Source organism: Hyperoodon ampullatus, assembly GCF_949752795.1.
Source record: "Hyperoodon ampullatus genome assembly, chromosome: 7".
Taxonomy (NCBI): Eukaryota; Metazoa; Chordata; class Mammalia; order Artiodactyla; family Ziphiidae; genus Hyperoodon; species Hyperoodon ampullatus.
The window spans coordinates 110,679,607-110,695,309 of record NC_136920.1 but is presented as its reverse complement, the minus strand read 5'-3'; the positions used below and the strand labels follow the sequence as shown (position 1 = coordinate 110,695,309).

The following is a 15,703-nucleotide window of genomic DNA, read 5'->3' as shown; positions in this document are numbered from 1 at the left end:
CAATAACAACTTTGAAGGAGCTATTTTTACTGTGCGTTTCTTCCTCTTGCTGGAACCATAATCCATTTATCACAAAAGGATATAGTGTGAAGATTAAACTTGAAAAAGATCAAGCTCAGTAGACTATACAGATGTATTTAGCAGCAGGTAGCAAATAACTGCCAACATTATTAAGGGCTTACTACATGCCAGGCCTCATGGGGAGCATGTAACTTGCATTAGCTCATCGAACCCTCACAACAATTCTGGGACAGGAACACTGTTGTGCAGTGACAGAACTGAGACCCAGAGGAGGCCACCCAGCTAGTAAGAGGCAGAGTCTGGATTTGCACCAGGCTGTTTGATTCCAAAGCCTGTACTTGTGAATGCCAAAACGGAACCGTTGATTTTCCGCTATCAACCTGCTTCTGCGCCAGTGTTCCCAGTTGCTGCATTACCAGTTGTTCAATCCTAAAACCAAGAGGTCATCTTTTGATTCTTCCTTCTTCCTCACTCCACCATGCAATCCATTAGCAAATGATTTCAGTTCTACTCCCAAACAGATCTAGATTCTATCTATCATCTCCATTACCACGTGCCTTCATCTTTTGCCTAGACTGCTATGAGAGCCTCCTGTTTTTGTCTACCTGCAGTTGTCACTCTTATGAGGGATGATTTCCTGGCAACCCATTTTTTTTTGTTTTGCTTGAGGAAGAAGGCAGAAGCAGCGTTCTTTCTAAGCTCTTTCTAGCTTTAGGACCTTTTCTCCTCTTTTCAAAAAATACTTATGAAGTACCTACTATGGGCAGGCACTGTTTCTGTGTCCTAAGAGATAAAGAATGTCATGGGCAATCTAAGTACAAGGAGGCTGATGCTTTACCTGACAGAATGACCAAGTATTAACATAGAATATTGCACTAAATAGAAGAAAAGAAAGTTAAGTTCATGAAGTGGCATAGGCTCATTAAAGATTAATTTCATATCCTAATTGGCTACCCATTTTGGTGGCTTTTGAAGCCTGGGAATCACTTTAGAAAGTCCCTGTTATTTGGATTCCCCCTGCAGGCTAAGAACACTTTAACTAGGGCTTGCCTATGGTTTGATAGATGTAATCTAGAGAGTCGGAAATGGCCATCTCTTAGCAACCTGTTTGAACTCTTTAATGCAGCATTTCTGAAGCCACCTTAATCCTTGGACTTTTCCATTTAAGGGTCAATAAAGTCCTTCCTGTCCCCTAAGGCTGTTTAAGGTGGGTTTCTGTCACTTGCCACCAAAAGTCCTGATTAATAGTCTCCCCCACCCTATGTCTTTCATTGCACTGCCACAATCTATCCTGTTTGCTAGCTTGCTAACTTGTTCATAGTATCCCTCCTCCTTCAACTGAAGATATTTATGAAACTATGCAGCAGACTGTGAAGGATATTTTAAAAGAAGAATTTCAATAATGTTTTTAGCTTCTCCCACAATATTCTGGGCAATGACAGTATTGTGGATAAAAGTATTATCTACTTGAAGAGCCAACATCACCTACTGTAGCTTAGTGGCAAAATGGTTAATTGAGAGTTTGGATTCTGGCCTCTGATATCAAACATGTATTAGTTGTTTCACTTTGAATAAATTAGGTAACTTCTAAGCCTCAGTCTCCTCATTTATAAAATGGGGATAATACTGTGAGAATCCAATGGGATGAAGTATGGACCTCAATTAGCATAGTGTGAGGAGCACAGGAAAAGTGTCTAGTAAAAATTAGCTATATAAACTCTAGTATGACAAAAATCACTGTACTTCACAATGATACTTTCTACAGATGACACACTGCATATCAAGACTAGGACAACGTTTACTTGCTCTTTTGAGACACCTTCTATAGAACCTTCCTTTACTCTAGTTTCAAGGTGACCTTATAGTCTGCAGAAATGGATTCCAGCTCACATTGGTTATACTAGTTCATGAAATCAAGGCTTTCATATAGTAGAGCATTCCAAGTTTTCCAAATAGCATTGACGTCTAGTGAGACATCAAGTAACAAACAGAACAGTCAAACAGTGAGTATTAAAACAGAGCAAAAAAAATCTGTTATGAGGGCAAAAGAAAAGCAAGCACACTCAGTTTCTCTACTCAGTAATTCTTTAGAGAAACAATAAGCAGGTATACTTTCACAAAGTAACAAAAAAATGGAGACCAACTCATAAATATTGGCATAAAATCAGCAGCAAAATATACTGTTTAATTCCAGATAGTTTACAATAAAATACCTCATAATATTGAAAATATGATGGACATGATTTTACTGATCATTCTTTGCTGAAATGATCTCAAAATTAGCTCTACAAAGCCAGTCTGTCACATGTGCAATTCAGCAAACGAAAAAATTCAGCGAAACAAACGAAAACTGTTATTGTCTAAGTCACCCAGATTATTCCGGCAAAAGCAGGTGTTGTGCCTGAACCGTCTGGTTTTGCAAACTGCTGGATAAAACTAATGTAATATACAGTGGATAGAATTTAAAACCAGGAAAAACTTGGGTCATTTAAACTAACTTATTCTAGTTTACTGACCATTAATCAGTGACCTGACCTCTACAAGAGTTGACAAAGAGAAAACAGAATTTACACAGCAAATCAGTTTTCACGACTTTATCCAAAAAGTCCCCAAAAGGCCAAGGGCCTAAAGGGACACCTTCACTTCCCCCAGAAGAGAAATGTCAAAATCATTTTGTTATGATTTTACTGACGACGCCGTGGACTCCTAACAATAGTGCAGCTGTGATCGTAAGGCTGCACAGCTGATATGCGCCTCGGCCCGCCTCGGCCGGTGTTTACGGTACACGAGGGGCCGGGAGCGCCCATCCACAGAAGCACAAGCATCACCTGCGCCCGGGAGAGCTGTCCGCACCCCAAAAGCTCCCAACCAGCTACACTAGCCCCAAAGCGTCTGGGGTTCTTAAGACTATAAATAATTGGTTTGAAATTACACAATTAGGCGATGAAACGCCGGAAAACGCCTAAAAGGTTCCGCAACTAACTGGTAGACATGTTTGCTCAAGAATCGGTAGACATATTTTTCAATCCATCTAATCGTTTACAAAAGGAAGGCTTAGATAATCTCTAACCTCCCAGGAAAACATTAACTTCGGGGAAAGACTGTAACAACTGAGTTGAACCCCTGCTGAAGGCCCATCCTTCGGTAACTCAACAGGTTATACGCACTCCTCCAGGCCTGCGTCCGCTGCTTGCAGAAAAACTGAGGGGAAGGACTGGACCATTTCTTAAGCAGGCGGCCTTGGGGCAGGGGGGGGACTGGCCCAAGTCTCAGTTTTCCCCCTCATGGGGCCATCAGGTCACCTCTAGGTCTGCCCCGTGCGTTCGGCCTAAGACTTGCAGAACTTTCTGCACAACCAGATCCAACTTGTAAACTCCCGATGGGCAGCGCGACTCCTCCCGGAGCCGGGGCTGGCGACCCCCGCAGCCACTTACCCTCCGGGTCTGTGCTGTCGGCGATGATCTTCAGCAGCGCTATCCCCACCACGACTCCCAGGGCCAGCACAGCCAAGATACCTCGCGAGCCGAGTCCCATTGTTCCGAGGCAGGACGCGGAGGCCTCGTGGGTTCCCGAGGAGGTGGCGGCCGCGCTGGTTAGAGCTGTGCCTTGGCGCACCCGAGCCCGCCCCGCGTCCCCTTCCGCCGCGCACGCCTCGCCTCCCACCGCCTGCCCCCCAAAGACCAAATAGGGCGCGGGAGCCCGGCCCGGAGAGGGCGTCGCGTGCCTGCCCCGGCGGCGGGACGGGGCGGGGCTGAGGCGGCGGGGCGGGGCCTACACGCGGGGGCGGGGTTTGCGATTCGAAGTACCCGGACCCTCCTAGCGGTTTCCCGCTGTGAGGCGCGCATGCGAGCCTCGGAATGCTCGAGCAGTTTTCCGTTTTTTCGGAAAGGGCAGTTTTGTTTTTTTGTATAGAAGCGAGCACCTCTGCCTCTCCCGATACCGAGTACACCGGGCTTTGCTGGGCCCGGAAGGAAGCCTTTGAAGAGTAGTTTTCAGGTGAGGCACGGAGGCTGCGTGCGGCTCAGAGTGAGAGGGAGAAGTCGCAGGCGAGGACAGCATAAAGGGAGGTACAGGAAAGAGGGTTTTTTTCCTCCGAGTGACCCAGCCTAAGATGGGGCGGGGGTGAGGGGCTCGACAAATTCATTAAGTGCATACGTAAAACATCCATGATCTCTATACCCCAAATAACACCTCATCCTCTTCCACAGGTTCCCAGCTTCTCTGGCTAGCCAACGTGCCTAAAGAGATTATCCGAGTGGACGCGGGGGGGGATGGTGGCGGGGGGACTTGGAAGAATTGGTAGCTATTCATAGGCAAGTATAGCCAGCAAGGCCGAGGTTGCATACGTCTAACCTAGTCCCTGTCCTCCTTGGTGTCTGCTGTCCCAGTTCAGATGGATTAACCTGTTTTGTATAGTTTTTGGCTAAGTTCCTCTTCAGCCCTTGGAGCCAATTCTACTCACCTGTCTTGACTTGCAGTGCTCCTACAGATTGCATTTTGTTTTTGCTGAGAAACTCCGAAGTGACCTGTAGCAACCCGTGGCTGATGCAAGAGAACGACAAAGATTGAGTCCTCATTTGGGTGGGAAACCTTCAGTTGAAAAGGATCCAGGCCACTTAAAATCCTGGTGAGTCCACCCCCCTTCCCAACACTCTAAATGTTGCAGATCTAAATGTTGTTGATTCTCTTGGTAACTGACCCAGATTTCATGACATAAGGGCCACGATATCATAGTTGTATTCCCAAAAATATGTTATGAGAGATAGTACTTTCTGATCTCAGGTAAGGCTATCAATATAGACATGACTAATCACAGGGATTAAGTGGGGCAGTCTGTCCTAAATTGGCAGACTCCCATCTGTTGTTTCAACCAAACTTGCAAATACTCATTGACATCCACCGTGGGCAAAAAGCAAGCACTGCACATTTAGCTTTTGGTTACTCATTTGATTGGGGAATCTGGTTTAGGAATAAATTGTTCTGGTGACTGCCTATGCCTTTGTTCAAGCATTTCACAATCCAGGCTCAACTTGTCTTTCCAACCTTGGTTCAGCTACCAATGAACAAGGGTGCTCTCTGGTTCTTTGGCATTTGATAGGAGTAGCAGCAGAGGTGGCTGACTTTGTTGGCAGCACTGGCAGCAACAGCAGTTTCTCAGTGGTTGCAAGACTGAGTTTCCGATGCAGAAGTGGCATGGGTGGGGAACTGCAGTGGAGACAGTTTCCTCACTGGACTAGTTCTGCATTGATTTTGTGCATTATTCCTGGAGGCCTAGCATCTGCCATGATTCTCTTTACCCTCCAGTAATTCTGAGAGCCACCCAATATCTTCAACATGCTCCTTTTCTGCTATATCAGCAAGAGTTAGCTCTTCTTTCTCAAAACTAAGAATCCTGACTTTATATGGTTCATTATGTCTTTTCCCCCAGTAGGCTACAATTTCCATTGGTAAATTGGTAATAGCTGGTAAGGCATCTTTAAGCAGATGCTTTACCAGCTATTTACTGAGTGCTTACTGTGTGATGGGCAGTGTCCTAATAGAGCTTACAATATAGTGGCAAGACAGATACATTGACAGTTACAGTCTAGTAACTGAAACAGAGTGTGATTAGAGGCTATGATGTAGTCATGGAAGAGCACACATTGAATCCAGGGTCTGTATCTTTATATTTGTACTTGAGGGTATAACACACTTCCTGTCACATAGAAGGCATTCAGTTTCTATTCGTGGAATGAATTTTAGGTGGAGATAAACAAAGCAGCAAAACTCTGGTAATCTTCTCCCTCACTTATGTCCTTTTTAAAAATCCATCCTGTATTTCCCGTATGTCTGTATCTTTGGCTTAAGGTCACCTAAGGGTGCACCAGAGATTGGAACCATCATTTATTCATTAATCCAATCAGTATCCAAAAATTTATTGCACACATGACATGTACCAGGCACTATGCTAGGTGCTAGGAAATAGCAGTGAATAACACTGATCTACCTGATAGACCAAGTGAGTGGTTTCAAAGTCAGTTAGTTTCTGGATAGGAATGGCAGAAACCACTTCTGTTATGACTGTACAAGAGATATTGAGATTTCATGTTATTGCACTGAAACTTACTTATATCCCACAGTAAGTTTTTATTTGTAAAAAGAAAGAGGGGATAAAGGAAGGCTCATCCGGTTTGATGTCCACAGATGATTATTACTTTCTAGCTATGTATAAATCAGTCTGTTGATAAATCCATACTTGCATGAGGAACAAATCAGAATCTACCTGGCTTTGAGACCGTGAGGTAGCTGCAAATAAGGCAAGGCAGTGGAAAGATTTAACACAAGAGTATAACGTGGCCTGTGGCCATTTCCCTGTTTCTGCCAATTTCCTGTCAACTTCCATTTTAGCAGATTGACAACATGTTATAAACTGTGATTAAGTCTTCACAATGAAAGCTGATTTTTTGGGTCCTTTCCCTCTTCTGCACCCCTGCTTCCTTTCCCTGTATCTTAGAGTCCCCGTTTTTCTCACACCTTCTTCTTCCCTCTCCTTTTAGTTTTTCTTTCTTTTTTTTTTTGTCCTTGAGGGTACAAACTGCAGCTAGAGTGTGAATCTGTTCAATTAATCCAACCCCCCCCCCAAAAAAAACCCAAAAACCTTACTGGGTATCTTGTGTTCAATGCTACATAGGATTCTAAGATTAAGACAAGAGCAAAAATAAAAATAAAACAAGCAAAAAAACCCCCCAAGTAATGGTAAAGATAAACAAAGAAAGAAAGACCAATGAGCTCCACAACTGGATTTTACTTTTGAAATAAGGAGGTCAGAGAAGAGAGTTCTGGGTGGACTAAAGTTTTAAGGAATGACTTCTCAAAAAGGAGTTGGAGAGTTGTGTCTGAATCTGAAGGGTTTGGTTGGGAGAGAGGTGGTGATGGTGAGTTTTCAGTATGGATCTGGCAGGATTATGTTGTGCTATGAGGACAGTAGGAAGGTGAGATCTGAGTTCAGAGGTTTCAGTGGCGGGCACTAGGAAGTCCCATGGGCCTCTCTGTTGTTAGTCCAAGGTTATTTATCAGCTCCTACTTCGACTCTTTGTTTCTTCTCTATAGGAGGCTATAGGGATTCAGCATACTTTCCTTTCCTGTTTGAATTCACTGCCACCTACCCCATTCTTTGGTGTTCTTATTTCTTCAAGACTTCATATGGAGTTAGTTGCAAGACCCCATGCCATTCTATAGTAAGAGCTAATCACGATGGAGAAAACTGACAATAGATAAAATAGCTATTGTGAGGAAGTTAAAGAAAAATCTGAAATAAAGTTCTTAGACATTTTTTCTTTTAAAGAACTTCACATTACCTTTTTATTATTTATTTATTTTTGGCTCTCTTTTGGGTCTTCGTTTCTGTGCGAGGGCTTTCTCCAGTTGCGGCGAGTGGGGGCCAGTCTTCATCATGGTGCGCGGGCCTCTCACTGTCATGGCCTCTCGTTGCGGAGCACAGGCTCCAGATGCGCAGGCTCAGTAGCTGTGGCTCACAGGCCTAGTTGCTCCACAGCATGGAGGATCCTCCCAGACCAGGGCTCGAACCCGTGTCCCCTGCATTGGTAGGCAGACTCTCAACCGCTGCGTCACCAGGGAAGCCCCAAGTTCTTAGACTTTTGATCCCTGCTCAGTATTTCCTATCTCCCATATAGGAAATGGAAGAGTAAGGCTTACTATCCATTCAACAAAAGTTTGAGCAATTGAAAACATACATACACACAAGAAACAACTAGAAATGTGTCATGCTGATAAAACACAGCAATGTGATGGAGAACAACTGGGCGGTTACTTTAGAATAAATAGGTAAGTCCTCTCTAAGTAGGTAAAAGTTAAACTGAGTCCTTAAAAGGAGCCATGTGAAAACCAGGGGAAAGTACATTTTAACCAAGCTTGGTGTGTGGCGGAAACAGAAAGAAAGCAAGTGTGGCTGAAGCAGAGAAGTATAAAATGAGGTTTGGGGCTTTTCAGGTGAGTTGGGTGTTAATTTAAGTATGATGAAAAGCCATTAAAGAGTAGGCAGTGGCATTTTTTGATTTATATTTTTATAAAAGATTACACCAGCTGCTATAGAGAGGAACAAGAGTAGAAACAGGAAGTGCAGTTAGAGGCTGATGCATGGTGGGCTTGAACTAGGGTAGAAGTAGTGAAAATGGAAGAACTGAATGGATTGGGGATGTGGATTGAGTGTGGAGTCAATTGGATGTTGTGTTTGAGGGAAAGAGAAATTAAGGCAAAATCCTAAGTTTGTGGCCTGAGAACTGGATGAGTGGTAGGTCTACATCCCTTATCCTGGAATATTCAGTCACACTTTCTGAACTCCGTCCCACTGTCCTTCTGTCTTTCTGAGTCTCTGCATACAGAGATAGCCAGGGAGAACAAAAAGTTTCAGTGATTATCTGTTGGTACCTACTCGACCCATGTCAAGTAGTATTAAGTGTTACTTAAGTCTGCTGTCACCTAGGAGTAGTGCACTTTGGGTATTACTGGACTAGGGGAAGAGATGAAATAAGAAATTTAGTTAAACAGATGTAACTGTTGTTTGGAGGACCATATCATAGTGTTGGGGAAAGAAAACAAAGACTCCAACAAAAGACCCCTCTGTACCAATATAGAAGAGAGAGAGAGCATGTAATTTTACTATTAGGTAAGCATTATCAGTGATAACATGCATATAAGATATCACAAAGGTGAATACAAAATTAGGAGAAATTTCCACACAGATTTATGCAGAAAGTAGAAGAGAGAAAAATGAAAACTTATCTCTGTGAGAGACAAGATGATGTACCTTGTAATTGTCTCATTATACCCATGAGAGACCTCTGAGCTAATTCCAGAGTAAATGTTTACAGTTTCAAGGGTCGGAAGGCCTGTGACTCTGCTTTGTAAGATCAAAAGATCAGACCATTTTTATGAGGCCTATTATATGCCCTCAAGGTGACACCCCAAAGAGGAGAGGATGGGTAGGCCGTGACTTCCATCCTCAAAGAAAATTTCATCATTTTACCTTTACAACTTGTCACATTTTTTTCCAAAGAACTTTCATGTAGCCCACCCCAAATAAATAATCTATGAGAATTTCATTGCGTGATGAGAATAAAAGAAAGGCCAGTACATTATAAGCATTTGTGATTTCTCCCACCTCCTCCGCCTTCTTCTCCCCCAGTCCTAACTCCTGGGTCTCCTTCCAAGAGAGGGGCTGAGTGTGCCTGCTCTATTGCTGAACTTTCCTGAAAGAGAATCAGAGACTGAGGAGAGAGGGGCTGAGCTGAAGAAGTAAGAATGAATGCCAAGATGATACAAATGGCTGTAATTGTTTGGCTGAAAGGAAGAAGAAATAGAAGATAAAGGGGATGAAAAGCAAAACCAAGAACCACAAGGGATGAAGCTGAGAGAGAATTTTTGGTGAAGATTTTGAGAACGGGCCTTTAAGTCAGCTGTGGACTTGAAATGTACTGAAGTGAAAAGAATGGGGCCAAGGAGGTTTTAAGAAGTGCTACTGGGCTTCCCTGGTGGCGCAGTTGTTGGGAGTCCGCCTGCCGATGTAGGGGACACAGGTTCATGCCCCTGTCCAGGAAGATCCCACATGCCGCGGAGCGGCTGGGCCCGTGAGCCATGGCCGCTGAGCCTGTGCGTCCGGAGCCTGTGCTCCGCAACAGGAGAGGCCATAGCAGTGAGAGGCCCGCGTACCGCAAAAAAAAAAAAAAAAAAAAAAAAAGAAGTGCTACTGTGGGTTACAAGTTGAATTACCTATAGTATTCAAGTAATGGAAGTAAAGATTCAAATGACTTTTAAATTATCTTTGATTATGGAACCAAATTCTGTGGAGTGTGAAGCCCTGCCAAGACTGGGTCCGCAGGGCCTGAATTGGGTTACCCCTTCTGGAGACTCTGAGGGGTGTTAACCTTGAAGATGGTACGAAATCAGTAATAATCATTCAGAAGTTCTTTACTGCGTACCAACTGTATTTGTAGCACTCTATGAGGCACAGAGGGAGAAACAAAATAGTGCATCGTGTGGCCATGTCCTTGGAGCTTTTACATTTAGGTAAATAACACATTTCCATGTGGACAGGTAAGTAAGAACATACCACCAAAAGGGATGTCATAAGACTGTGAGGGCTGAGACTTGGTAGGAAGGAGTGCTAACTCTATGTTGGGTGCTTTCCTAGACTTTAATATCTACTTTTCCTTATTCTGTTTTTTAAGCTTACTCCCGAAATGTAATAATTTTCTTAAGCTTTAAGATTCTATAATTTCGACCATGTATACCAAACAAAAACACCATATTTAGGACAACAAGCGTGGAAAAAGTACTAAAAAGTGAGTATTTTTCAGGTTGACAGTTCTCTAGGTGACCCTTTCTTTTTCCTTTCCACTTTTCTGAATTTTCCAACTCCTCTAAAATAAGTCTTTATTGCATTTCAAGGAATTTTTTTAAAAAAAGACCTTAGTTCAGAATGTTAAGACTAATAATGATACAAAAATGTTTCTATGATTATTGTACAATTAGGTACTAGGCTTAAGACAAGTATGACTTAATCTTCTCTTAGAGCTTAGACCTGAAGAAGAAAAACAAAATTCTCTCCATTATGGAGAGCAAAATCCAGAACTTAATTCAAATTCTTTCTTCCAGTATATCAATTGATCTATTTCCAATGACCCACTCTTTGTGTAGACAATACTGCCATTTGCCTAGTCATCTGAGTTAAATCCTAGTGGAGTTAACCTTTGAAAGAGGACTGTATTGGGAGTCAAGATACTTGGTTTCTGTTGTCAGCTCTGCAGTTGACTTTCTGTGTATATGGTCAAGCTATCTAACAAGTTTTACCCTTGCTTTCTTCATCTTAAAAATGAGGGATTTACATGCATTGTTGGTAGGAATGTAAAATGGTGTGGCTGATGTAGAAAACAGGTTGTCAGTTCCTCAAAAAGTTAAATACAGAATTACCATATTACCCAGAAGTTCTACTCTTAGGTATATACCCAAAAGAATAAAAAATGGACTCAAACATATTTTTATACAAATGTTCATAGCAGCATTATTCACAATATCCAAAAGGTAGAAACAACCCACGTGTCCATTAACAGAGGAATGGGTAAACAAAATGTGCTATATGCATACAAATGGTTCTGAAGACAGTTCCATAGTGGCAGCAGAGGGGGGTTTCCCAACAAACAATGCTTTCACACCAGTTAGGTATCCTGCAATTTAACTCAATTTTGATACTTCCTACCAGGAGATAGCATCAGATTCCACAGGTCAGGGGCTCAGTTCTACAAGGCTACCCTGTGCTTCACATTCCAATGACAAGTCCAGGTTGTTACCTGTGCTTCTGACCAACTGGCTGTAAATCAGAGGTTCCCATGACCCCCTCTTTGGGTTCAATTTGCTAGAGTGGCTCACAGAACTCAGGAAACCCATTTATGTACTAGATTATGGGTTTATTATAAAAGGATATAACCCAGGAACAACTAGACAGAAGAGCTGCATAGGGCAAGGTATGGGGAAAAGGTGCTGAGCTTTCATGCCCTCTCCAGGTGCACCACTGTGTCTCAAATCACATGTTCACCAAGCTGGAAACTGTTCAAACCATGTCCTTTTGGGTTTTTACAGAGGCTTCCTTAAATACTCACAGTTGATTAAATCAATAGACATTGCTGATGATTCAACGTCTAGCCCCTCTCCCCTCTCTGGAGGTCAGGGGGATGGAGCTGAAAGTTCCAAACCTCCAATCACAGGGTTGGTTCCCCTGGCATCCAGCATCCATTCTTAGGTGACCTAGGGGCATTCCAAAAATCACCTCATTAACATAACAAAAGAAGCCTTGATTTCTCACACCACTTAGAAAATTCCAAGTGTTTTAGAAGCTCTTGTGCTAGTAATGGGAATAAAGACCAAATACATATTTCCTAATATGAATCACAATATACAATGAAATATTACTCAGTTGTAAACAAGAATGAAGTTCTGATACATGCTGTGCCGTGGATGAACCTTAAAAGTATTTAGCTAAGTGAAATAAGGCAGACACAAAAGGACAAATATTATATGATTCCATTTATGTGAGGTACCCTGAATAGGTAAATTCATAGAGACAGAAAATAGATCAGAGGTTACCAGGGACTGGGGGAGGGTGGAGTGGGGAGTTATTGTTTAATGGGTACAGAGTTTCTGTTTGGGGTGATGAAAAAATTTTGGAAAGAGCTGGTGGTGATGGTAATGAAACTGTGCACCTCAGACTGGGACTTGAACCCATGTCCCAGGACTCAAACCCAGCCAAAACCCAGATTGAGACTTGAACCCACATCTTTTAATTGAGATCACACATCTGGTCTCAGGACTTAATGAAGCTCAGGTTCTTGATGTCTCATTGCAAAAAGAATTCAGTGAGAAACAAAGTGATAGGTAAGAAGTGGATTTATTTAGAGAGAAAAATACTCCACAGACAAAGTGTGGGACATCTCAGAAGGCAACATGCCCCAAAATATGGCATGGTTAGTTTTTATGGACTGGGTAATTTCATAGGCTAATGAATGGGAAGATTATTCCAGTTATTTCAGGGAAGGGGCAGGAATTTCCAGGAATTGGGCCACCACTCACTTTTCTTATTTTTTTTTGAAATTTTGGATTTTATTTAATTTACTTTTTTATACAGCAGGTTCTTATTAGCTATCTTTTTTTTTTTTTTTTTTTTTTTTTTTTTCAGTACGCGGGCCTCTCACTGTTGTGGCCTCTCCCGTTGCGGAGCACAGGCTCCGGACGCGCAGGCTCAGCGGCCATGGCTCACGGGCCCAGCTGCTCCGCGGCATGTGGGATCTTCCCGGACCGGGGCACGAACCTGTGTCCCCTGCATCGGCAGGCGGACTCTCAACCACTGTGCCACCAGGGAAGCCTCTAGCTATCTATTTTATACATATTAGTGTATATATGTCAATCCCAATCTCCCACCGCTCACTTTTTTACCTTTTATGGTTGGCCTCAGAATTGTCATGGCGCTGGTGGGTGTGTCATTTATATTGTTAATGTATTACAATGAGCATATAATGAGACTCAAGGTCTACTGGAAGTCGAATCTTCTGCCATCTTGGACCTAGTTGGTTCTAACCAGTCCTTATCATGTCCTATGGCTGTGTCAGTTTTTTAAAGCTTGTGCCCTGCCCCCTTCCCTCCTGCTTCATTTGCATAGCATTGTGAATGTAATTAACGCCACCAAACTGTACACATAAAAATGGCTAAAATGGCAAATTTTATGTTCTATGTATTTTGTTACCATAAAAAATTGATATTTTAATGAGATTTAAAAAAATATGTTTGAACTCTAATGTTCTATAATACCATGGCCAAAGTGTTAATGGAAGAAGAGGGAACTGATCTGGGTGATGAAGGATGTGTCTGTCAGAATTAGTCCACTAGAACTCTATGGAGACAGTGAAACCCAAAAATGGCAAATGGGAGGCTGCAGGCCACATCCAGCTAGGAGATGTGTTTTGTTTGGCTTGTGCAATGTTTACCAACATAGCATTTATTTATTTATTTTAAAAAATATTTATTTATTTATTTGGTTGCACCAGGTCTTAGTTGTGGCACTTGGGCTCCTTAGTTTTGGCATGTGGGCTCCCTAGTTGAGGCAGGTGGTCTGTTTAGTTGCGGTTCACCAGCTCCTTAGTTGCAGCATGTGAACTCTTAGTTGCAGCATGCACATGGAATCTAGTTCCCTGACCAGGTATCGAACCCAAGCCCCCTGCATTGGGAGTGCAGGGTCTTATCCACTGTGCCACCAGGGAAGTCCTCCAACATGGAATTTAAGATTTTAAGAAACTGGCTGTTAAAATGTAAAACCTGGGTGTATTGCTATTAAAAATTCTGGTTTCTGGGCTTCCCTGGTGGTGCAGTGGTTGAGAATCTGCCTGCTAATGCAGGGGACACGGGTTTGAACCCTGGTCTGGGAGGATCCCACATGCCGTGGAGCAGCTAGGCCTGTGAGCCACAACTACTGAGCCTGCGCATCTGGAGCCTGTGCTCCGCAACAAGAGAGGCCGCAATAGTGAGAGGCCCGTGCACCGTGATGAAGAGTGGCCCCCGCTTGCCACAACTAGAGAATGCCCTCGCACAGAAACGAAGACGCAACACAGCAAAAATAAATAAATTAATTAATAAATTCCTACCCACAACATCTTCTTTAAAAAAAAAAAAAACTGGTTTCTGATTTCCTTTGAAATATTAAAAGATCTGATAACACCATATCCATCTTCTCACTTAGCTGGAGTTTTTTCTTTTTTTTTTTTTTGTGGTACGTGGGCCTCTCACTGTTGTGGCCTCTCCCGTTGCAGAGTACAGGCTCCAGGCGCGCAGGCTCAGCAGCCCTGGCTCACAGGCCCAGCCGCTCCATGGCACATGGGATCTTCCCGGACCGGGGCACGAACCCGTGTCCCCTGCATCGGCAGGCAGACTCACAACCACTGCGCCACCAGGGAAGCCCTAGCTGGAGTTGTGAAGTAGCTGCTCCCTTTAAGCAGTACACACTCTCCAAATAGTTCCTCTGGTCCTTGCTGTCTTATTCCCAGCTGGCCTCATTAATGTGTTACTTGCCAGTCTCCTCTGGCATTTGTATTTGTGGCCCCTAGCATAAATCAATGATCAGGTGAATTATTTCTGAGAGCCCTCTGCTTGGTTTGTCAATTTCTTAAAAGTGTTGTCAACTAAAAAAAAAAAAAAAATACACAACCTAAAAGTTGAAAATTATGTTTTATTCAGTAGACTTACTGAGGACTTAAGCCTGGGAAACACACTCTCAGATAGCTCTGAGGAGCTGTTCCAAAGAGGTACAGGAGTAGCCAGGATATATGAGTTTTTGCAAAATCCAGGTAGTTGGAACATCAAAAGATTACTGTTAATTAAAGAAAACCAGACATCTCAAGTTAATGAATTTAGCCCTTCTTTACGTATGGGAAGATGCAAGAGCCTGGGCTCATTAAAATCATTCCTTTGATATGCACCTTAACTGTTTAGGGCCAGTATCCTGTTCTTTCCCATCTTGAGTTCCCTCAGGGTGTACACTTGGAGGTGTCTGCGGTTGATGGCTTGATGGCTGCAGCATCCTTTGTTTACTGATAACAGGTGACATTCTTTGTACACAGTGTTAAAGAAATCTCTTTTTTCCTTTCTTACCTCTTCTAAAACATGGAATGACTGTTTTATGCTACCACATAAGGTTTCAGGTTTTGGTAACTGACACAAATACGTGTGAATAATTTTGTGAGCATAGAGTTCTAAAGAATACTTAAAGAGATAATTCATGCATGCATTTCCTGAAAGTTTGATCACTGCTTTTGTGAATCTTCAAATATTTTATAACTACTTTAATTGGGTTTATTTTTTATTTCAGAAAAGTCAAAAGTATTACATTGATGTTGCAAGAAAATTTAAACAATGCACAGAAATACACAAAAGGAAAAGCCCTTCCTGCTTTACCTCGCTAGGGGTAACCGCAGTTAGCAGGTGGGTATTTTTCTTTCCAGACCTTTGTTTTTGTTTGTATGTTTGTTTTTATTTTTGTTTTTGCTCATAGAGTTATGTAGAAATTTGTGTATTTATATGAACACAGAAACATGGAACACGTCTTTTTTCCTCACAAAAAAGAAATTATATTACATTTACTGCT

At 42.6% G+C, this 15,703-nt stretch overlaps 1 protein-coding gene across 1 annotated transcript in view; it reads right to left on the bottom strand.

The window, feature by feature from the left end:
- Nucleotides 1-2,705: 2,705 nt before the first annotated feature.
- The window catches only part of MMP7 (matrix metallopeptidase 7), a gene marked incomplete at both ends in the record, with an annotated part of 58,141 nt that continues 45,143 nt past the window's right edge, over nt 2,706-15,703 (bottom strand). The window contains 2 exons of the mRNA XM_079707859.1: nt 2,706-2,928; nt 3,456-3,997. Coding sequence (XP_079563985.1) covers nt 2,706-2,928; nt 3,456-3,997 — 765 coding nt within the window. The remainder of the gene's footprint in view (nt 2,929-3,455; nt 3,998-15,703) is intronic.